Genomic DNA, 25,310 nt, shown 5'->3' on the forward strand with positions numbered 1-25,310 from the left:
AGTATTAGTAGTAGTATAATTAGTAGTAGTAGTAGTAGTAGTAGTAGTAGTAGTAGTAGTAGTAGTAGTAGTAGTGGTAGTAGTATAATTAGTATTGGTATGAATAGTAATAGTATAATTAGTAGTAGTAGTGGTAGTAGTAGTATAATTAGTAGTAGTAGTAGTATTAATAGTAGTATAATTAGTAGTAGTATTAATAGTAGTATAATTAGTAGTAGTATTAATAGTAGTATAATTAGTAGTAGTATTAATAGTAGTATAATTAGTAGTATTATTAATAGTAGTATAATTTGTAGTAGTATTAGTAGTAGTATAATTAGTAGTAGTATTAATAGTAGTATAATTAGTAGTAGTATTAGTAGTAGTATAATTAGTAGTAGTATTAATAGTAGTATAATTAGTAGTAGTATTAATAGTAGTATAATTAGTAGTAGTATTAGTAGTAGTATAATTAGTAGTAGTATTAATAGTAGTATAATTTGTAGTAGTATTAATAGTAGTATAATTAGTAGTAGTATTAATAGTAGTATAATTAGTAGTAGTATTAGTAGTATAATTAGTATTAGTATTAGTAGTAGTATAATTAGTAGTAGTATTAATAGTAGTATAATTAGTAGTAATATTAATAGTAGTATAATTAGTAGTAGTATTAGTAGTAGTATAATTAGTAGTAGTATTAATAGTAGTATAATTTGTAGTAGTATTAATAGTAGTATAATTAGTAGTAGTATTAATAGTAGTATAATTAGTAGTAGTATTAATAGTAGTATAATTAGTAGTAGTATTAATAGTAGTATAATTTGTAGTAGTATTAATAGTAGTATAATTAGTAGTAGTATTAATAGTAGTATAATTAGTAGTAGTATTAATAGTAGTATAATTAGTAGTAGTATTAGTAGTAGTATAATTTGTAGTATTAATAGTAGTATAATTAGTAGTAGTATTAATAGTAGTATAATTAGTAGTAGTTTTAATAGTAGTATAATTAGTAGTAGTATTAATAGTAGTATAATTAGTAGTATTAATAGTAGTATAATTTGTAGTAGTATTAATAGTAGTATAATTAGTAGTAGTATTAATAGTAGTATAATTAGTAGTAGTATTAGTAGTATAATTAGTAGTAGTATTAGTAGTAGTATAATTAGTAGTAGTATTAATAGTAGTATAATTAGTAGTAGTTTTAGTAGTAGTATAATAAGTAGTAGTATTAATAGTAGTATAATTAGTAGTAGTATTAATAGTAGTATAATTAGTAGTAGTATTAGTAGTAGTATAATAAGTAGTAGTATTAGTAGTAGTATAATTAGTAGTAGTATTAATAGTAGTATAATTAGTAGTAGTATTAGTAGTATAATTAGTAGTAGTATTAGTAGTAGTATAATTAGTAGTAGTATTAATAGTAGTATAATTAGTAGTAGTATTAATAGTAGTATAATTAGTAGTAGTATTAATAGTAGTATAATTAGTAGTATTAATAGTAGTATAATTTGTAGTAGTATTAGTAGTAGTATAATTAGTAGTAGTATTAATAGTAGTATAATTAGTAGTATTAATAGTAGTATAATTAGTAGTAGTATTAATAGTAGTATATTTAGTAGTAGTATTAGTAGTAGTATAATTAGTAGTATAATTAGTAGTAGTATTAATAGTAGTATAATTAGTAGTAGTATTAGTAGTAGTATAATTAGTAGTATTAATAGTAGTATAATTAGTAGTAGTATTAATAGTAGTAGTAGTATTAGTAGTAGTATAATTAATAGTAGTATTAGTAGTAGTATAATTAATAGTAGTATAATTAGTAGTAGTTTTAGTAGTAGTATTAGTAGTATAATTAGTAGTATTAATAGTATTAGTAGTAGTATAATTAATAGTAGTATAATTAGTAGTATAATTAGTAGTAGTATAATTAGTAGTAGTATTAGTAATAGTATTAGTAGTAGTATAATTAGTAGTAGTATTAGTAGTAGTATAATTAGTAGTAGTATTAGTAGTAGTATAATTAGTAGTATTAATAGTAGTATAATTAGTAGTAGTATTAGTAGTAGTATAATTAGTAGTAGTATTAATAGTAGTATAATTAGTAGTAGTATTAATAGTAGTATAATTAGTAGTAGTATTAGTAGTAGTATAATTAGTAGTAGTATTAATAGTAGTATAATTAGTAGTAGTATTAGTAGTAGTATAATTAGTAGTAGTATTAATAGTAGTATAATTAGTAGTAGTATTAGTAGTAGTATAATTAGTAGTAGTATTAATAGTAGTATAATTTGTAGTAGTATTAATAGTAGTATAATTAGTAGTAGTATTAATAGTAGTATAATTAGTAGTAGTATTAGTAGTATAATTAGTAGTAGTATTAGTAGTAGTATAATTAGTAGAAGTATTAATAGTAGTATAATTAGTAGTAGTATTAATAGTAGTATAATTAGTAGTAGTATTAATAGTAGTATAATTTGTAGTAGTATTAATAGTAGTATAATTATTATTAGTATTAATAGTAGTATAATTAGTAGTAGTATTAGTAGTATAATTAGTAGTAGTATTAGTAGTAGTATAATTTGTAGTATTAATAGTAGTATAATTAGTAGTAGTATTAATAGTAGTATAATTAGTAGTAGTTTTAATAGTAGTATAATTAGTAGTAGTATTAATAGTAGTATAATTAGTAGTAGTATTAATAGTAGTATAATTTGTAGTAGTATTAATAGTAGTATAATTAGTAGTAGTATTAATAGTAGTATAATTAGTAGTAGTATTTGTAGTATAATTAGTAGTAGTATTAGTAGTAGTATAATTAGTAGTAGTATTAATAGTAGTATAATTAGTAGTAGTATTAGTAGTAGTATAATAAGTAGTAGTATTAATAGTAGTATAATTAGTAGTAGTATTAATAGTAGTATAATTAGTAGTAGTATTAATAGTAGTATAATTAGTAGTATAATTAGTAGTAGTATTATTAGTAGTATAATTAGTAGTAGTATTAATAGTAGTATAATTAGTAGTAGTATTAATAGTAGTATAATTAGTAGTAGTATTAATAGTAGTATAATTTGTAGTAGTATTAGTAGTAGTATAATTAGTAGTAGTAGTATTAATAGTAGTATAATTTGTAGTAGTATTAATAGTAGAATAATTAGTAGTAGTATTAATAGTAGTATAATTAGTAGTATTAATAGTAGTATAATTAGTAGTAGTATTAATAGTAGTATAATTAGTAGTAGTATTAGTAGTAGTATAATTAGTAGTATTAATAGTAGTATAATTAGTAGTAGTATTAATAGTAGTAGTAGTATTAGTAGTAGTATAATTAATAGTAGTATTAGTAGTAGTATAATTAATAGTAGTATAAATAGTAGTAGTATTAGTAGTAGTATTAGTAGTATTATAATTAGTAGTATTAATAGTAGTAGTATTAGTAGTAGTATAATTAATAGTAGTATAATTAGTAGTATAATTAGTAGTAGTATAGTTTGTAGTAGTATTAGTAATAGTATTAGTAGTAGTATAATTAGTAGTAGTATTAGTAGTAGTATAATTAGTAGTAGTATTAGTAGTAGTATAATTAGTAGTATTAATAGCAGTATAATTAGTAGTAGTATTAGTAGTAGTATAATTTGTAGTAGTATTAATAGTAGTATAATTTGTAGTAGTATTAATAGTAGTATAATTTGTAGTTGTATTAGTAGTAGTATAATTAGTAGTAGTATTAATAGTAGTATAATTTGTAGTAGTATTAATAGTAGTATAATTAGTAGTAGTATTAATAGTAGTATAATTAGTAGTAGTATTAGTAGTAGTATTAGTAGTAGTATAATTAGTAGTAGTATTAATAGTAGTATAATTAGTAGTAGTATTAATAGTAGTATAATTAGTAGTAGTATTAGTAGTAGTATAATTAGTAGTAGTATTAATAGTAGTATAATTAGTAGTAGTATTAGTAGTAGTATAATTAGTAGTAGTATTAATAGTAGTATAATTTGTAGTAGTATTAATAGTAGTATAATTAGTAGTAGTATTAATAGTAGTATAATTAGTAGTAGTATTAGTAGTATAATTAGTAGCAGTATTAGTAGTAGTATAATTTGTAGTAGTATTAATAGTAGTATAATTAGTAGTAGTATTAATAGTAGTATAATTAGTAGTAGTATTAGTAGTAGTATAATTAGTTGTAGTATTAATAGTAGTATAATTAGTAGTAGTATTAGTAGTAGTATTAGTAGTAGTATAATTAGTAGTAGTATTAATAGTAGTATAATTAGTAGTAGTATTAATAGTAGTATAATTAGTAGTAGTATTAGTAGTAGTATAATTAGTAGTAGTATTAATAGTAGTATAATTAGTAGTAGTATTAGTAGTAGTATAATTAGTAGTAGTATTAATAGTAGTATAATTTGTAGTAGTATTAATAGTAGTATAATTAGTAGTAGTATTAATAGTAGTATAATTAGTAGTAATATTAGTAGTATAATTAGTAGCAGTATTAGTAGTAGTATAATTTGTAGTAGTATTAATAGTAGTATAATTAGTAGTAGTATTAATAGTAGTATAATTAGTAGTAGTATTAATAGTAGTATAATTTGTAGTAGTATTAATAGTAGTATAATTAGTAGTAGTATTAGTAGTATAATTAATAGTAGTATTATACTGCTTTCACATTGCAAAAACCTGCTTTCAACCCGATTTTCTAAACGTGTCTTAAAACTGGTCAAAAGCCAGTTAAACCCCTTTCATATTGCATGATGTAAAGGTATATTGCAGTTTAACTTCCGTTTTGTACCTTTCAGATTCAACCCGTTTCACCCATAGAAAGCCATACAATGTCATTTTAAAAAAAAAATTCCTTCTTTTGGGCGGGGATCAAGTGTGGGTATCATTTGTAGCAAATACCGTTTCTGAGCTGTTCAGACTGCAGGGAAAACGGCTCAGAAACGTGTAGGATCCTTCTTTTAACACGTGTCAAAATACCGGTTTTCTGTAACCGGTAAATTGACAATGTAGCTTTCACATTGCAGCTGGAACCGTTTTAAAGCACTAAAAAAACGGCAATATACCGTGTTACAGCTGCAATGTGAAAGGGGTATTAGTAGTAGTATTAATAGTAGTATAATTAGTAGTATTAATAGTAGTATAATTAGTAGTAGTATTAATAGTAGTATAATTAGTAGTAGTATTAGTAGTAGTATAATTAGTTGTAGTATTAATAGTAGTATAATTAGTAGTAGTATTAGTAGTAGTATAATTAGTAATAGTATTAGTAGTAGTATAATTAGTAGTAGTATTAATAGTAGTATAATTAGTAGTAGTATTAGTAGAAGTATAATTAGTAGTAGTATTAATAGTAGTATAATTTGTAGTAGTATTAATAGTAGTATAATTAGTAGTAGTATTAATAGTAGTATAATTTGTAGTAGTATTAATAGTAGTATAATTAGTAGTAGTATTAATAGTAGTATAATTAGTATTAGTATTAGTAGTATAGTTAGTAGTAGTATTAGTAGTAGTATAATTAGTAGTAGTATTAATAGTAGTATAATTAGTAGTAGTATTAATAGTAGTATTATTAGTAGTATTATTAATAGTAGTATAATTAGTAGTAGTATTAATAGTAGTATAATTAGTAGTAGTATTAATAGTAGTATAATTAGTAGTAGTATTAATAGTAGTATAATTAGTAGTAGTATTAATAGTAGTATAATTTGTAGTAGTATTAATAGTAGTATAATTAGTAGTAGTATTAATAATAGTATAATTAGTAGTAGTATTAGTAGTAGTATAATTAGTAGTATTAATAGTAGTATAATTAGTAGTAGTATTAATAGTAGTATAATTAGTAGTAGTATTAGTAGTAGTATAATTAGTAGTATTAATAGTAGTATAATTAGTAGTAGTATTAGTAGTAGTATAATTAATAGTAGTATTAGTAGTAGTATAATTAATAGTAGTATAATTAGTAGTAGTATTAGTAGTAGTATAATTAGTAGTATTAATAGTAGTATAATTAGTAGTAGTATTAATAGTAGTATACTTTGTAGTAGTATTAATAGTAGTATACTTTGTAGTAGTATTAATAGTAGTATAATTTGTAGTAGAATTAATAGTAGTATAATTTGTAGTATTAATAGTAGTATAATTAGTAGTAGTATTAATAGTAGTATAATTTGTAGTAGTATTAGTTGTAATAGTAAAAATAATAGTATAACTTGCAGTGGCGCAAATTATACCCCAGGTTAAATCCGCCACCGTTTCTGCCTATAGTGAAGCCAGATTCAGTCTGTGAGACTGCACTGGCTTCACTGTGACTGGCAGCAAGGCTGCCGACCTGGGGGTGCTATGGGGACAACTGTCCCAGGCCCCGCCGCTCTAACAAAGGGTAGTGCCGCTGAGCCACGGCCCGTCGCACTCCCGCCCCTTCATTCAACAGCAGCGGCGGGGGCCCTTCCTATTTGGTCAGTCCAGGGCCCCACAATTTCTGATGGCAGCCTTGACTGGCAGTGACTTCCTATTGGAAGTCTGACCTGCCAGTCACTCAAGGCATCCCATCGGGAGGTGTTCCGTCCCTCCTGGATGCCTCTCTCTGTGCAAATGTGCGGCAGCCCCCAAAATGGGTTCTGCGCATGTGCCGGAACCCGGGAACCCAATCAAGCCTCCGGGGGCTGCTGCAAAGGCAGCCCACAGAGGCTTGGGCCAGCGCATGCACAGTATGTATGAAGGTACTGCACATATGCTGGCCCCGTGTAGGGTACAGGGGTGCACGCCTGCGCGGAATTCCAGGGGTGGCGCAGTGGCTGGGGACGGTGATGGCAGCAGAGGGGGGGGGGTTGCATTGCTGCGGCCCCCCTCCTTTATAATGGTAAGAGCCGCCACTGAAAATTAGTAGTATCATCATTATGTATGTAGCTGACAATTCTGTTTCTTTGTTTCGCAGTGAATTTACTAGACACATCGACGATTCCCGGGGACTGGGGCTGGCTGACGTACCCACCACATGGGGTAAGTAGCTGGTTATATGGACACCAATCAATACCCCAGAGTAATATTCTGTGTAGCACGGCCTTGTATATGTGACACTATGGGCAAAATTGGTACTGGTGTGGTTTATACTTACCCTCCTCCGGCCCAGCCACTGCATCGATCCCCGGCACTCCCAGTGGATGCTGTACGTAATTCAGCGTAGTGCCGCTGGCGGTGCATCACATGGTTTCCCTGCTCCCCCAGCGGCATTACACTAATTGCGTGACAAGTGCCGGAGCAGGGGACTGAATGCGACTGCCGGGGAGTCAGCGGAGATCGACGCTGACTCCCACTATCCACGTCGGTATGGATTTGATTTTATAAAGTGTGGCGAGCCACCGAGCCCGAAGCGTGGCGAGCGGATGCTGAGATGCATCCCCTCGCGGGGCTCGCTACATTTTATAAAATCAACTTCACACTGGCGTGGATAGTGGGGGTATGACGTGGATAGTGGGGGCATGACGTGGATCCTGTGGGTATGACGTGGATAGTGGGGGCATGACGTGGATCCTGTGGGTATGACGTGGATAGTGGGGATATTAAGCATTGTGTATTTTAGGGCTCCGGAGCCACTTAGTTTACGTAGGCAGCAAAGTGCTGTAATGGTATTCTCAATATACCACTACATAAACTACTTAACTGCCGCCCTGATAATACACAAGTACACAAAATTTACTAACACTTCTACAAAAGAAAGAGGTGATGTATCCCATAGCAACCAGATTATATCATTGTGTAGAATACAGTAGATAAATGAAGGACTGAATCTGACTGGTTGCTATCGGCAACATCACCTCTTTTTCATTTTCATAACCTATAGTGAATGTCCCCCTTTGTATTATAATTAGCAGTGATATGTCTTCCGGCGGTGGCTCCAGTACATGGATATAGATCTTGTCTGTACCACAGATAAAGCTGCTAATTCTAGGGAAGCCGATCCACCATCAATGATTTGCCAAAGATGGGAAGAACCAGTTGGTTTAACCTAATCGATGGCAAACATCGAGCAGCAGCATGGGTACATATATCCCCCCATACACCTGTATAGGACCCCAGCTCTGGGCGCTCCCCCACTCATCACCGTGTATGTATGATGCCCCCGCCCCCCCCCCCCCATACACACTGAGATTGATTAGTATGTTCAAGTACATGATTGGGAATCATATGCAGTGGCGTAACTACTGTAAGGCATCCCATGCTGCTGCTTGGGGGAGCAAGCAGCAGCGGGGTCTGTGAGGGCGCCGGCACCCGCCCGGCGCACTGACATGCTGCCGCCTGCCGCTGCCTGAGCACCGGAGGCGAGTCAGCCGCGACGTGGGTGCTGCCATTAGAGGGACACGAATCCACTACTGTGTACAGGGCAGGTGGATGGGCGGGGACAGCCTGGGACCTGTCGGAGCCAGGGGAAGCAGTAGTGTCTGCTCGGCTCGCTGCCTCTCTTGATTCAGCTTCCCCATTATGTGTGTGACACGCTGTGTGTGGCAGGGGGAGCAAAATTTATAGTTACGCCACTGATCATATGGAACTGGGAGATGATTGGTCAGTAACAGGCCTATACTTAGGACACGCGGCATGTACTGAGGCTCGAGAAAAGGAAATACCGGACTGAATTAAGAGTATTCTTCCCCATTGGAGCAGTAACATTCTGGAACTCATTGCCGGTGGTTACAGCAACTACTGATAATGACTTCACATCAAAACTGGATACATTCCTGGCCAATAAGGGAATCCTATTAGATATGACTTACTCATGTCAGTAGTTACAGGTCAGATAGGTTGGACTCGTGTATATATATATATATATATATATATATTTTTTTTTTTTTTTTGCAAGAAGATTTTGGGGGAGCGCTAGCTTGTCAGCCTGGGTTTCTTTTTATCAAGTCCAAAGTACTTTAAAACACAGTCAGTTCTCCGGACCAGATTGTCCCAATTATATAGCAGGCACTAGGTCATTAGTGTAATTGACCGCAGCTTCCAACCGGGATGGGGTCCTGGGATCCAATCAGAACCAATTTGTATCTGGAAAGGGATGGAAGGAAGCGCTATATAGTGCAGAATTACTTTTGATAAAAAAATAATTTATTTCAAGGCAATAAAACAGAGCTGGTGATACAATGCTCGTACCATTGATTTCCACTCTGTGGGCTAAAAATACCACATGGTTTTTAGATAATAAACCCGGTCACCCGGTCACCGTCTATCCACGAAGCTGCCTCCTGGCAGGGTCCGCCTTGTCTCGCTCGCGTGCTCAGCGCTCCACGATTCAAGCGGTTCCCCTCTCCTTCTCTGCAGCGGGACTAAGACTAGGTGTAGTAGTTTGGCGTCAGGTAAGACACACACAGACGCGTTTCGCTTGTAGCTTCGTCAGTGGGCTGTCTCACCTGACGCTACCTCGGTCCTTTTCTACCCTCACAATCAAATACATCTGTTACATTAACCCCGCTCACTCAGGACACGGTTCAATCACTCTCTGGTGACTGCGGCATTTATGTATAATTAAAAGGTCTTTAGACTCTAAAAAAAAAGTTTTCACAAAAAAACACGTACAACATATATACAAACAATTCAGAGGCGGTGGAATTTTTTTGATACTAAAAAAGATGAATTACCAAGTATTTCAGAGTTTTTATATACTTGGTTTCACGCAACCCCTTGTAGGCTGCATATAACCATTCAAATTAATATCATTTACTTTTTATTTTTTGTATATATTGGGATGAGTTAGAACAGGTTGTCAATATTTTGTGAATAAATCATACCATTTGACTGGTGATTTTACCCTGTCCTGGGTCAGCGGGACTTTACAATTTTTTCATTAGTCATACACACAGGGCAATATTAGGATTTTATCCTCAATTTCACAACATATACCAAAGAATACCAAAAGATACCGAAAAATACCAGTAAATAAGGTGAACATATTTGCATTGTCAAATCATGCCTATATGCACAGTACTGTACATACAGGAACTCCACCTGCACCAGGCAGGATTAGCTGTTATTATATACATAATTTTGCAGATCACAATGACACATAGTAACAAGGAAATGGAACTTGATATTATATTCTTATTGTTCCGATATCTTATAGAGACGGTCGATTTTGCTTTAGGCGGGCATGAAATTTTCTTATTCTGACGGCTCTCTTATGTATTATCGATGAAGGGGGTTATCTCGCAGTTTTCATTTAATCCATTCGGAATAATAGTGTCTAAAGTCAGTATCCAATGGGTCTCCCTTCGCAATAATTGTTTATCAGGGTCACCTCCTCTCTTATCAGGTAAAACTAACTCAATACCTTTGAACTTGAGGCCGCTCGCATCCCCTCCATGGCATTGTAAGAAATGCCGCGGTACACTATGATTTGTGACTTTGTTTTTGATGTTCCTAGTGTGTTCTAATATTCTTATTTTAAGAACCCGTTTTGTCTTTCCAATATATGTTTGTCCGCATGGACAGGTGAGAGCATAAATGACTGATTTACAGTTACAATTAATAAAAAATTTTATTAAATGTTTTTTACCATTTTTATCCTCAATGTGCTTGGCAGCCCTCTCCCCCAATGGGCAGACTTTACATCCCCCACAGGGGTAAAAACCGACCAAGCCACTCAAGGGGCGTGCCACATTTGTTTTTATCGGCTCCAGGCAACTCCTGGATATTACAGATTTAATATTTTTTGCCCTTCTGAAAATTAGATCTGGTTTTTCAGGTAATTCATTTTTCAATATGGGGTCCAGCAAGAGGATATGCCAATTTTTCTTAATTACATTTCTAATATGTTTTTCTGCATTATTGTAACCAGTAATAAAGGGACAAATCATTTTTTTATCATTTTTCTTTGTTTTATAAACCAGCAGGTCAGTTCTTTGAGTCTGTTGGGCCCTGTTTTTTGATGATTCTATCAAAGAGAGTGGATATCCTCTCTCAAGGAATCTATCTTTATAGATATCGGCCTGTTCCTCAAATTTCTGGAGCTCACTACAGTTTCTCCGAAGTCGGGAGAACTGATCGAATGGTATATTATTTTTCCAAGCAGGCAGGTGGCAGCTACTATATTCCAAGTAGCTATTTGAATCGACTGCTTTGAAATGTGTGCATGTTTCATTCTTGTTGTTATTACTGCTTATGCTCAGATCTAAAAACTCCAGTTTACATTCATTGGCCACATATGTAAATTTTAAGTTATAGGTGTTCACATTTATTTTATCAACGAACTCCTCGAAATCAGGTATGGTGCCGTCCCATATGACTATCACGTCGTCTATATAGCGACGGAAAGTGATTATGCGTGGGTCGGCATGTGACAACAGCATTTCAGATTCCCACTGTCCCATGTACAGGTTTGCGAGACTTGGCGCGCAGATGCTACCCATCGCCGTCCCGCAAACCTGTACATACCATTCTTCCAGAAACATGAAATAATTACATCTCAAAACAAAGTTCAAACATTTACAGATAAATTCTGTTTTTGCCTTTTCAACCGTCTCATCTGCCTCCAGCACCCTTCTGATTGCCTCAATTCCACTCATATGAGGTATCGCAGTGTATAAGGATTGTACATCAATCGAACACCATTTGTACGTATCCTTCCATTCCAATTCCTCAAGGGTTTTAAGGATATGTGTAGTATCCTGTACATAAGATTTTAATTTAGGCACGTAACCCTTAATTTGGCTATCTACATATTCTGAGATTCTCGACGTGAGTGACCCTATGCCACTGATAATTGGACGACCTGGGGGTGGGAAATGCTCTTATGGATTTTAGGTATATGGTAAAACACAGCAACAGGAGTTCTGTTCATGAGGTAGGCATATTCCTCCTTGCAAATACATTTATTTAATAAACCCTCTTTAAGGATTACCTCTAGTTCATCTATATATTGTCCTGTGGGGTCTTTCTCCAGTTTTTTATATGACACTCCATCATGCAACAAATTATATGCCTCCTTTTCATAGTACTCCCTATCCATAAGAACAATCCCACCCCCCTTGTCAGCATTCTTAATAACCAGGTCTTTATTATCGGACAGATTTTTTAGGGCCCTCATTTCAGAAAATGTCAGGTTTTTAGCTTGTCGGCTGGTGTCAATTTTTTCAAAGTCCTGTTTGGCTAATTTCGCAAAATATTCCAAGGGCAGCCTAGTACCCCAAGGCCTTAATGAAGGGTATGAAATTACGCCGTTCATTAATCGCTAAATCTCTCTTTTTAAAGATTACTCTTTTTATATATATATACTGTTTTGTAATTTTTTGTACATGTAATTTTTGTACATGTTTTTGTGAATAACTATCTTTGTATGGTTTTCATGAATATATTATATTATATCTTATTATCAGCCTTGTCCTCCGGCTTCTGGCCATCTCTATGTATTTTTGCTTCTCATGGTCAGTTCTTGCTCCGCAGAACCTGTTTGGAATTGGATGTATATATTGTCCATTCATTTTTGATACACTGTATTAACTTGCCTCTTTTACTGTATAATATTGCTGTTTACTGCAATTATGTTGTATTTTGCTACATTTTTTATGTAATTGCTGGTATTCGTTGTCTGTATAAATGTACTGTTTTGTTTGGAAGTATATGCCTCCGGTAAACCCACAGCCTGATTGGCTTTTGCCTGGAAATACACACCTCCGGCAAGCCCACAGCCTGATTGGTCACTGCTCACTCTTAAGCCGCCGGCAGACGGTCACCAACCACGCCCTCTGACGAAGTTTGATACGAAACGCGTTAGGGCGGGGTTTGGTGACGTCTGCTGTACCCGTGCCCCGGCTTCCCCACCGCGTCCGTTCCTGTTTGGAGTTCCCGGCGCGCTTCCCTCACTCCCCGTGCGGTGAGCGTGTCCAGTTACCCGGCTGAGTCCTGACGGAGGTTGGAGTTTTGCCTGAGGCTTTTATTGAAAAAAATCTTGTGGTAACCAGCCCACAGCGGTTACCTTAACGGTACGAGTCCACATTGATTTTATGTGCCGCAGCACTGTATGTGTTTTAAAATAAATAACAGTTTTACACTATGAAGCGCTTCTCTATTCCATTCTGAAACATATATATATATATATATATATATATATATATATATATATATATATATATAGACAGACTTTCTATCTCACAACGGAGAAGGCGGCACACGGTGAAATAAATCATAGTGGAGTCAGGAACGTCATGCAACGTTTCGATTTTATTCTTTCAAAATCGTCATCAGGCATAAACTAAACAAATACAAGCTTACCTTATATCCCCGCTTCACCGTGCACGCCACAGCACGTTTCCCGCGGTAGCCGCACCGCGTCATACAGTGGGCGCCGCTGCACGCCACGCAACCATGGAGACCAGCATCAACAACCAACGCTGGTCGCCCGGCAACGTTAGACGCGCAGTGACGTCACAACTGCCAGACGGAGTTACGTCCCGACGGTAAACAGTGCTGTTTAGAGTGATTAAAACAGCTGAAGGCTGAGGATAGGGAAGGATATCACATTTGTAATAACATCAATGAAAAAATATAGATGGTTCATATAAAGATATTCATATAGACATATACAATATACAAAATCACACAAAGATACAAACATTAAATACGCAGAAAATCCATACATCAATAACGATAAATAGAGAAGGTATTTTAAATAGACAAAAATACATCCAGTCATAAAAGACTAAGTACAAGAGCTATCAAAATCAATTTACAGAAACGCATGGAAACCCAAATGGTCATTAAGGCCATGGGGTACCATGGTCCTTAGACGGTGGATCCAACGGGATTCACACTGTATAAGGGCCAAAGGTCTGTTATCCCCACGTAATTTAGGAGGAATATGGTCAATTATAATATAACGTAAATTGGCCATACTGTGGCCAGCCAGTGCAAAATGTCTTGCCACCGGCTGGTCACTGGTGCCAGAGGCTAAGGCAGCGCGAATCGCAGTCCTGTGCCCGGCCATCCGGTCTCGTAGGGTTCTTTCAGATTTCCCCACATAATGAAGCCCACAGGGGCAGGAAATAAGATAGACTATATAGCGGGTGGTACAGGTAACACGATGTCTGATAGAGTACCTCTTACCAGAGAATGGGTGACAAAAAGAATCCCCCACAGTCAGATTCCTACAGGTGGTGCAATTTAAGCACCTAAAACAGCCATTCCGTCGGCCCAAAAAAACAGTACCACCCGGAACACTGGGGATAGGGGTGATATATATAGTCCAGAGGGCTAAGCACACCAATCAAAGTGCTTACTGTTCCGGTGCTCGCCAAAGACCGGCGTCGGTCAAATATAGAGATGGGTTCTCAGACACGAGAAGGCAGCACACGGTGAATGAATCAAACTCCGGCAGGAAACTTGAAGTATATATATATATATATATATATATATATAAATGTCCGAAATGGCACAGCACAGCCGATAACAAAAGTAACCTTTGCCCGGTGCCAGCTGTAAGCCCTAGGTAGGGCTGATATAATATACTCACGCTGCCTTAGGAAGCAGCTACAGCAGCACCCGGGATTCAAAAGACGAAGATAGGCAGGTACACTTGCAACGTTTCGATTTTATGAATAAAATCGAAACGTTGCAAGTGTACCTGCCTATCTTCGTCTTTTGAATCCCGGGTGCTGCTGTAGCTGCTTCCTAAGGCAGCGTGAGTATATTATATATATATATATATATATATATATATATCCCCCCATACACATGTATAGGACCTCAACTCTGGGTGCTCCCCCCACTCCTAACCCTATATGTCGGATGCCCCCCCCCCCCCCCCAACACTGAGTGCTCCCCCACTCATCACCGTGTATGTATGATGTCATCAGGCTGCAGCATCAGTACATCCCCCCCCCCCCCCCCCCCCCCTCCTTACACATGTATAGGACCCCAGCTCTGGGACTCATCACCATATATGTGTTATATAATAATGTTGCCTTAATGTGGACCATTCCGGTGCACCTCCACCATCCTTCACCCCAACCCTCACCTCTCCATACACTCTGAGGCTCTCTGGGATTCTCGGGTGAACGTTGTTGCTGTTTATCGGTAAATTTAATGAGGTTGTTGATATTTAGGAAGCGTGACATGGAGAGTTGCAGCCATCTTGGCCGTGCCCCCAGATTCTGTGTTTCTCAGCAGAGCCGTAAGTTACATAGGTGCCTCCGCGATGCCTCCATGTGCCTCTGCGGCTGCAGGAGGTGAGCGAGGTGCGATGGAGGACAGGGATTCCGCACTGCTGGAAATAGAATTTGCTGTATCCTGACTCCGGAGCCTCTGGAAGATGCAGCGTTGCTGCTCTCTATGCACAGCCTCCGGGAAGAAAGGGGGTCAGTGACCTTTTATATTTCTCCTGTAAGCCCCCCAGGGCCGAGGACCATTAGTGACCAAACCTTCTCACTAAGGAAGACATCAGGAATAAGTGACAGTTATCAGCCGGTCCTGGGTCACTGATCTGATGGTGGGGACGCAGCAGCGTATGTCACTGAGCAGGGACAGGAGTGCGCATGCAGGATTATATAATGCCTTGCACACACACACACACACACACAGCAGTATAGCAATGCTCTGCACACACACACAAAAATATAGAAATGCTATGCACACACAGCAGTATAGCAATGCTCTGCACACACACAGCAGTATAGCAATGCTCTGCACACACAGCAGTATAACAATGCTCTGCACACACACACAGCAGTATAGCAATGCTCTGCACACACACACACACATACACAGCAGTATAGCAATGCTCTGCGCACAAACACAGCAATATAGCAATGCTCTGCGCACACACACAGCAGTATAGCAATGCTCTGCACACAGCAGTATAGCAATGCTCTCTGCGCACACACACAAAAATATAGAAATGCTCTGCACACACATCAGTATAGCAATGTTCTGCACACACACAGCAGTATAGCAATGCTCTGCACACACACAGCAGTATAACAATGCTCTGCACACACACACAGCAGTATAGCAATGCTCTGCACACACACACACACATACACAGCAGTATAGCAATGCTCTGCGCACAAACACAGCAATATAGCAATGCTCTGCGCACACACAGCAGTATAGCAATGCTCTGCACACAGCAGTATAGCAATGCTCTGCGCACACACACAAAAATATAGAAATGCTCTGCACACACAGCAGTATAGCAATGTTCTGCACACACACAGCAGTATAGCAATGCTCTGCACACACACAGCAGTATAACAATGCTCTGCACACACACACAGCAGTATAGCAATGCTCTGCACACACACACACATACACAGCAGTATAGCAATGCTCTGCGCACAAACACAGCAATATAGCAATGCTCTGCGCACACACACAGCAGTATAGCAATGCTCTGCACACAGCAGTATAGCAATGCTCTGCGCACAAACACAGCAATATAGCAATGCTCTGCGCGCACACACAGCAATATAGCAATGCTCTGCGCACACACACAGCAGTATAGCAATGCTCTGCACACAGCAGTATAGCAATGCTCTGCGCACAAACACAGCAATATAGCAATGCTCTGCGCGCACACACAGCAATATAGCAATGCTCTGCGCACACACACACACACAGCAGTATAGCAATGCTCTGCACACAGCAGTATAGTGATGCTCTGCACACACACACAGCAATATAGCGATGCTCTGCACACACACACAGCAATATAGCAATGCTCTGCGCACACACACACCGCAATATAGCAATGCTCTGCGCACACACAGCAGTATAGCAATGCTCTGCGCACACACAGCAGTATAGCAATGCTCTGCGCACACACACAGCAATATAGCAATGCTCTGCGCACACACACACACACACAGCAGTATAGCAATGCTCTGCACACAGCAATATAGCGATGCTCTGCACACACACACAGCAATATAGCGATGCTCTGCACACACACACAGCAATATAGCAATGCTCTGCGCACACACACACCGCAATATAGCAATGCTATGCGCACACACACAGCAGTATAGCAATAATCTGCGCACACACACAGCAATATAGCAATGCTCTGCGCACACACACAGCAATATAGCAATGCTCTGCACACACACACAGCAATATAGCAATGCTCTGCACACAAACAGCAGTATAGCAGTGCTCTGCACACACAGCAGTATGGCAATGCTCTGCACACACACAGCAAAAATTCGCAGGAATATTAAACAAGCTGCACACAGCAATTTAGAAAACACACAGCAATATACTGTAGCAATGCTCTACACACACAGCAATATACTGTATCAATGCTCTACACACACAGCAATATACTGTATCAATGCTCTACACACAGCAATATACTGTAGCAATGCTCTACACACACAGCAATATACTGTATCAATGCTCTACACACACAGCAATATACTGTAGCAATGCTCTACACACACAGCAATATAGCAGTGCTCTACACACACAGCAATATACTGTAGCAATGCTCTACACACACAGCAATATAGCAGTGTCTACACACACAGCAATCTCTTATATATTTGGCTACATCTGTCACTCAAAGTGTGTCTGAAGCTGTAACGCTGGGTGGAGCCTCTGACTCACATGACTGACTCACATGACAGAGAACCAGCCCAGTGAGCCCACAGTGCCAGACACCCTCTGCCTCTCCATGTTACACAGCAAAGACACAGCTACTCACCAGACACACCAGGTGAGCGCCCCACACCTCCATACCTCCCAACATGACCCTCTCCAGAAGGGACAGAATGCTGGTGACATATGATATGAGTGGAGGGGATCGGTCCAATTTCACTCAAAACCAAGCACAAGCCAACTTTGGGTTCCTGAGCAGAACCAAGTCTGGGCTTGGGTCACGTGGGGTTTTCTAGAGAACCTCCTGCACCTCAACACCTCCTGCTCTCTGTCACACACAGAACCCCGGTATTAAGCTGTGATCACCACGACGCCTCCTGCTCTCTGTCACACACAGAACCCCAGTATGAAGCTGTGATCACCACGACGCCTCCTTCTCTCTGCCACACGCAGAACCCCGGTATGAAGCTGTGGTCAACACGCCGCCTCCTGCTCTCTATCACACACAAAACCCCAGTATTAAGCTGTGGTCACCATGACGCCTCCTTCTCTCTGCCACACGCAGAACCCCGGTATGAAGCTGTGGTCACCTTGCTGCCTCCTGCTCTCTGCCACACACAGAACCCACGGTATGAAGCTGTGGTCACCACGACGCCTCCTTCTCTCTGCCACACGCAGAACCCCGGTATGAAGCTGTGGTCACCTTGCTGCCTCCTGCTCTCTGCCACACACAGAACCCACGGTATGAAGCTGTGATCACCAGGGCGCCTCCTACTCTCTGCCACACACAGAACCCCGGTATGAAGCTGTGATTACCATGATGCCTCCTTCTCTCTGCCACACGCAGAACCCCGGTATGAAGCTGTGGTCACCACGACGCCTCCTGCTCTCTGCCACACGCAGAACCCCGGGTAATAATAGTGGTAATGAAAAATGAACCAGACGCAGCAGAGCCGATAAAGGGGACAAAAGACGACTACACACATTGCTTGGCACTGCCAGAGATGGGTTCTGCAGCCTAAGAATTGTGCAGGATGAACAATGGCGGCGGACTCCTGCTCATTCTGAATGAACAAACACAATGATAAGAAACGGTACACTGACCGCAGGAGATAACGCCGGCAGGATAAACACCCTTTATGTGTCCAATGTGCGGCCTATATGGTGCCAGTCACCGCTGCCAACTATCGTCGCCGGCCCTCATGGACAAACAGCACTTTTATTCTTACAATGTGTGGTGAGTTTCATTTAAATCACAAGAGCCTTGAATACAAATGGAATTAGAACCTCCCCTTGTTCATTAAGATGTCCTCATTTTGCACTCACTAGGGGATGTTATCACAATGGCAGCAGACGAGATGGACTGAACCTCATTTATTAAAACCACTTCAAACTAACAGCGAGGAATTGGTGGATGAAAGGACGCAGGCGAGCACAGGTATTAGGTGGAGATAGGAGCTGATTGCAATCTCTCCTTTCTGTTGTGGTTCGGAGGCGACAGAAGAGAACCCTCCTAGTATTCCTACCAGGATGGAAAGCACTTTGTGGGACCTGCTAATTACATGTTCTTTTATTATTGTACAGTGAAACATGAACATCACTCAGCTACGCCAACCTGACGCAGATGCCAGTCTTCTGTACAGCACCTGGTCTGCGCTCAGATACACCAACCTGACGCAGATGCCAGTCTTCTGTACAGCACCTGGTCTGCGCTCAGATACACCAACCTGACGCAGATGCCAGTCTTCTGTACAGCACCTGGTCTGCGCTCAGATACGCCAACCTGAAGCAGATGCCAGTCTTCTGTACAGCACCTGGTCTGCGCTCAGATACGCCAACCTGACGCAGATGCCAGTCTTCTGTACAGCACCTGGTCTGCGCTCAGATACGCCAACCTGACGCAGATGCCAGTCTTCTGTACAGCACCTGGTCTGCGCTCAGATACGCCAACCTGACGCAGATGCCAGTCTTCTGTACAGCACCTGGTCTCCGCTCAGATATGCCAACCAGACGCAGATGCCAGTCTTCTGTACAGCACCTGGTCTGCGCTCAGATACACCAACCTGACGCAGATGCCAGTCTTCTGTACAGCACCTGGTCTGCGCTCAGCTACGCCAACCTGACGCAGATGCCAGTCTTCTGTACAGCACCTGGTCTGCGCTCAGATACGCCAACCTGACGCAGATGCCAGTCTTCTGTACAGCACCTGGTCTGCGCTCAGATACGCCAACCTGACGCAGATGCCAGTCTTCTGTACAGCACCTGGTCTGCGCTCGGATACGCCAACCTGACGCAGATGCCAGTCTTCTGTACAGCACGTGGTCTGCGCTCAGATACGCCAACCTGACGCAGATGCCAGTCTTCTGTACAGCACCTGGTCTGCGCTCAGATACACCAACCTGACGCAGATGCCAGTCTTCTGTACAGCACCTGGTCTGCGCTCAGCTACGCCAACCTGACGCAGATGCCAGTCTTCTGTACAGCACCTGGTCTGCGCTCAGATACACCAACCTGAAGCAGATGCCAGTCTTCTGTACAGCACCTGGTCTGTGCTCAGATACGCCAACCTGACGCAGATGCCAGTCTTCTGTACAGCACCTGGTCTGCGCTCAGATACGCCAACCTGAAGCAGATGCCAGTCTTCTGTACAGCACCTGGTCTGCGCTCAGATACGCCAACCTGACGCAGATGCCAGTCTTCTGTACAGCACCTGGTCTGCGCTCAGATACGCCAACCTGACGCAGATGCCAGTCTTCTGTACAGCACCTGGTCTCCGCTCAGATATGCCAACCAGACGCAGATGCCAGTCTTCTGTACAGCACCTGGTATGCGCTCAGATACGCCAACCTGACGCAGATGCCAGTCTTCTGTACAGCACCTGGTCTGCGCTCAGATACGCCAACCTAACGCAGATGCCAGTCTTCTGTACAGCACCTGGTCTGCGCTCAGATACGCCAACCTGACGCAGATGCCAGTCTTCTGTACAGCACCTGGTCTGCGCTCAGATATGCCAACCTGACGCAGATGCCAGTCTTCTGTACAGCACCCGGTCTGCGCTCAGATATGCCAACCAGACGCAGATGTCAGTCTTCTGTACAGCACCCGGTCTGAGCTCAGATACGCCAACCTGACGCAGATGCCAGTCTTCTGTACAGCACCTGGTCTGCGCTCAGATACGCCAACCTGACGCAGATGCCAGTCTTCTGTACAGCACCTGGTCTGCGCTCAGATACGCCAACCTGAAGCAGATGCCAGTCTTCTGTACAGCACCTGGTCTGCGCTCAGATACGCCAACCTGACGCAGATGCCAGTCTTCTGTACAGCACCTGGTCTGCGCTCAGATACGCCAACCTGATGCAGATGCCAGTCTTCTGTACAGCACCTGGTCTCCGCTCAGATATGCCAACCAGACGCAGATGCCAGTCTTCTGTACAGCACCTGGTATGCGCTCAGATACGCCAACCTGACGCAGATGCCAGTCTTCTGTACAGCACCTGGTCTGCGCTCAGATACGCCAACCTAACGCAGATGCCAGTCTTCTGTACAGCACCTGGTCTGCGCTCAGATACGCCAACCTGACGCAGATGCCAGTCTTCTGTACAGCACCTGGTCTGCGCTCAGATATGCCAACCTGACGCAGATGCCAGTCTTCTGTACAGCACCCGGTCTGCGCTCAGATATGCCAACCAGACGCAGATGTCAGTCTTCTGTACAGCACCCGGTCTGAGCTCAGATACGCCAACCTGACGCAGATGCCAGTCTTCTGTACAGCACCTGGTCTGCGCTCGGATACGCCAACCTGACGCAGATGCCAGTCTTCTGTACAGCACCTGGTCTGCGCTCCGCTACGCCAACCTGACGCAGATGCCAGTCTTCTGTACAGCACCTGGTCTGCGCTCAGATACGCCAACCTGACGCAGATGCCAGTCTTCTGTACAGCACCCGGTCTGAGCTCAGATACGCCAACCTGACGCAGATGCCAGTCTTCTGTACAGCACCCGGTCTGCGCTCAGATACGCCAACCTGACGCAGATGCCAGTCGTCTGTACAGCACCTGGTCTGCGCTCAGATACGCCAACCTGACGCAGATGCCAGTCTTCTGTACAGCACGTGGTCTGCGCTCAGATACGCCAACCTGACGCAGATGCCAGTCTTCTGTACAGCACCCGGTCTGAGCTCAGATACGCCAACCTGACGCAGATGCCAGTCTTCTGTACAGCACCCGGTCTGCGCTCAGATACGCCAACCTGACGCAGATGCCAGTCTTCTGTACAGCACCCGGTCTGCGCTCAGATACGCCAACCTGACTCAGATGCCAGTCTTCTGTACAGCACCTGGTCTGCGCTCAGATATGCCAACCTGATGCAGATGCCAGTCTTCTGTACAGCACCTGGTCTGCGCTCAGATATGCCAACCTGACGCAGATGCCAGTCTTCTGTACAGCACCCGGTCTGAGCTTAGATACGCCAACCTGACGCAGATACCAGTCTTCTGTATAGCACCCGGTCTGAGCTCAGATACGCCAACCTGACGCAGATACCAGTCTTCTGTATAGCACCCGGTCTGAGCTCAGATACGCCAACCTGACGCAGATGCCCGTCTTCTGTACAGCACCCGGTCTGAGCTCCGATACGCCAACCTGACGCAGATGCTCATCTGCTGTACAGCACCCGGCCTGAGCTCAGATACGCCAACCTGACGCAGATGCCCGTCTTCTGTACAGCACCCGGTCTGAGCTCAGATACGCCAACCTGATACAGATGCTCATCTGCTGTACAGCACCCGGCCTGAGCTCAGATACGCCAACCTGATACAGATGCCCATCCACTGTACAGTACCCGGTGTGAGCTCAGATACGCCAAGCTGACGCAGATGCCAGTCTTCTGTACAGCACCTGGTCTGAGCTCAGATACGCCAACCTGACGCAGATGCCCGTCCACTGTACAGCACCCGGTCTGAGCTCAGATTTGCCAACCTGACGCAGATGCCCGTCTTCTGTACAGCACCCGGTCTGAGCTCAGATACGCCAACCTGACGCAGATGCCCGTCTTCTGTACAGCACCCGGTCTGAGCTCAGATATGCCAACCTGACGCAGATGCCTGTCCTCTGTACAGCACCTGGTCTGCGCTCAGATATGCCAACCTGATGCAGATGCCCGTCTTCTGTACAGCACCCGGTCTGAGCTCAGATACGCCAACCTGACGCAGATACCAGTCTTCTGTATAGCACCCGGTCTGAGCTCAGATACGCCAACCTGACGCAGATGCCCGTCTTCTGTACAGCACCTGGTCTGAGCTCAGATACGCCAACCTGACGCAGATACCAGTCTTCTGTATAGCACCCGGTCTGAGATCAGATACGCCAACCTGACGCAGATGCCCGTCCTCTGTACAGCACCCGGTCTGAGCTCAGATACGCCAACCTGACGCAGATGCCCGTCTTCTGTACAGTACCCGGTCTGAGCTCAGATACACCAACCTGACGCAGATGCCCGTCCTCTGTACAGCACCCGGTCTGATCTCAGATACGCCAACCTGACGCAGATGCCCGTCTTCTGTACAGCACCCGGTCTGAGCTCAGATACGCCAACCTGACGCAGATGCCCGTCCTCTGTACAGCACCCGGTCTGAGCTCAGATTTGCCAACCTGACGCAGATGCCAGTCTTCTGTACAGCACCCGTTCTGAGCTCAGATACGCCAACCTAAAGCAGATGCCCGTCTTCTGTACAGCACCTGGTCTGCGCTCAGATATGCCAACCTGACGCAGATGCCAGTCTTCTGTACAGCACCCGGTCTGAGCTCAGATACGCCAACCTGACGCAGATGCCCGTCTTCTGTACAGCACCTGGTCTGAGCTCAGATACGCCAACCTGACGCAAATACCAGTCTTCTTTATAGCACCCGGTCTGAGATCAGATATGCCAACCTGACGCAGATGCCCGTCCTCTGTACAGCACCCGGTCTGAGATCAGATATGCCAACCTGACGCAGATGCCCGTCCTCTGTACAGCACCCGGTCTGAGCTCAGATACGCCAATCTGACGCAGATGCCCGTCTTCTGTACAGCACCCGGTCTGAGCTCAGATACGCCAACCTGACGTAGATGCCCTTCCTCTGTACAGCACCCGGTCTGAGCTCAGATACGCCAACCTGACGCAGATGCCCGTCTTCTGTACAGCACCCGTTCTGAGCTCAGATACGCCAACCTGACGCAGATGCCCGTCCTCTGTACAGCACCCGGTCTGAGCTCAGATACCCGTCTTCTGTAAAGCACCCGGCCTGAGCTCAGATACGCCAACCTGATGCAGATGCTCATCTGCTGTACAGCACCCGGCCTGAGCTCAGATACGCCAACCTGACGCAGATGCCAGTCTTCTGTACAGCACCCGGTCTGAGCTCAGATACGCCAACCTGATACAGATGCTCATCTGCTGTACAGCACCCGGCCTGAGCTCAGATACGCCAACCTGATACAGATGCCCATCCACTGTACAGTACCCGGTGTGAGCTCAGATACGCCAAGCTGACGCAGATGCCAGTCTTCTGTACAGCACCTGGTCTGAGCTCAGATACGCCAACCTGACGCAGATGCCCGTCCACTGTACAGCACCCGGTCTGAGCTCAGATTTGCCAACCTGACGCAGATGCCCGTCTTCTGTACAGCACCCGGTCTGAGCTCAGATACGCCAACCTGACGCAGATGCCCGTCTTCTGTACAGCACCCGGTCTGAGCTCAGATATGCCAACCTGACGCAGATGCCTGTCCTCTGTACAGCACCTGGTCTGCGCTCAGATATGCCAACCTGATGCAGATGCCCGTCTTCTGTACAGCACCCGGTCTGAGCTCAGATACGCCAACCTGACGCAGATACCAGTCTTCTGTATAGCACCCGGTCTGAGCTCAGATACGCCAACCTGACGCAGATGCCCGTCTTCTGTACAGCACCTGGTCTGAGCTCAGATACGCCAACCTGACGCAGATACCAGTCTTCTGTATAGCACCCGGTCTGAGATCAGATACGCCAACCTGACGCAGATGCCCGTCCTCTGTACAGCACCCGGTCTGAGCTCAGATACGCCAACCTGACGCAGATGCCCGTCTTCTGTACAGTACCCGGTCTGAGCTCAGATACACCAACCTGACGCAGATGCCTGTCCTCTGTACAGCACCCGGTCTGATCTCAGATACGCCAACCTGACGCAGATGCCCGTCTTCTGTACAGCACCCGGTCTGAGCTCAGATACGCCAACCTGACGCAGATGCCCGTCCTCTGTACAGCACCCGGTCTGAGCTCAGATTTGCCAACCTGACGCAGATGCCAGTCTTCTGTACAGCACCCGTTCTGAGCTCAGATACGCCAACCTAAAGCAGATGCCCGTCTTCTGTACAGCACCTGGTCTGCGCTCAGATATGCCAACCTGACGCAGATGCCAGTCTTCTGTACAGCACCCGGTCTGAGCTCAGATACGCCAACCTGACGCAGATGCCCGTCTTCTGTACAGCACCTGGTCTGAGCTCAGATACGCCAACCTGACGCAAATACCAGTCTTCTGTATAGCACCCGGTCTGAGATCAGATATGCCAACCTGACGCAGATGCCCGTCCTCTGTACAGCACCCGGTCTGAGATCAGATATGCCAACCTGACGCAGATGCCCGTCCTCTGTACAGCACCCGGTCTGAGCTCAGATACGCCAATCTGACGCAGATGCCCGTCTTCTGTACAGCACCCGGTCTG

The 25,310-nt window shown here is 42.5% G+C and overlaps 1 protein-coding gene across 1 annotated transcript in view; it reads left to right on the top strand.

Moving 5' to 3' along the window:
* EPHA8 (EPH receptor A8) overlaps window positions 1–25,310 on the top strand; it is a 186,031-nt gene that overhangs the window by 14,260 nt on the left and 146,461 nt on the right. The window contains 1 exon segment of the mRNA XM_083161770.1: window positions 6,926–6,990. Coding sequence (XP_083017896.1) covers window positions 6,926–6,990 — 65 coding nt within the window.

This window comes from Crinia signifera, chromosome 19 (assembly GCF_055691185.1).
Source record: "Crinia signifera chromosome 19, ASM5569118v1, whole genome shotgun sequence".
Lineage (NCBI taxonomy): Eukaryota > Metazoa > Chordata > Amphibia > Anura > Myobatrachidae > Crinia > Crinia signifera.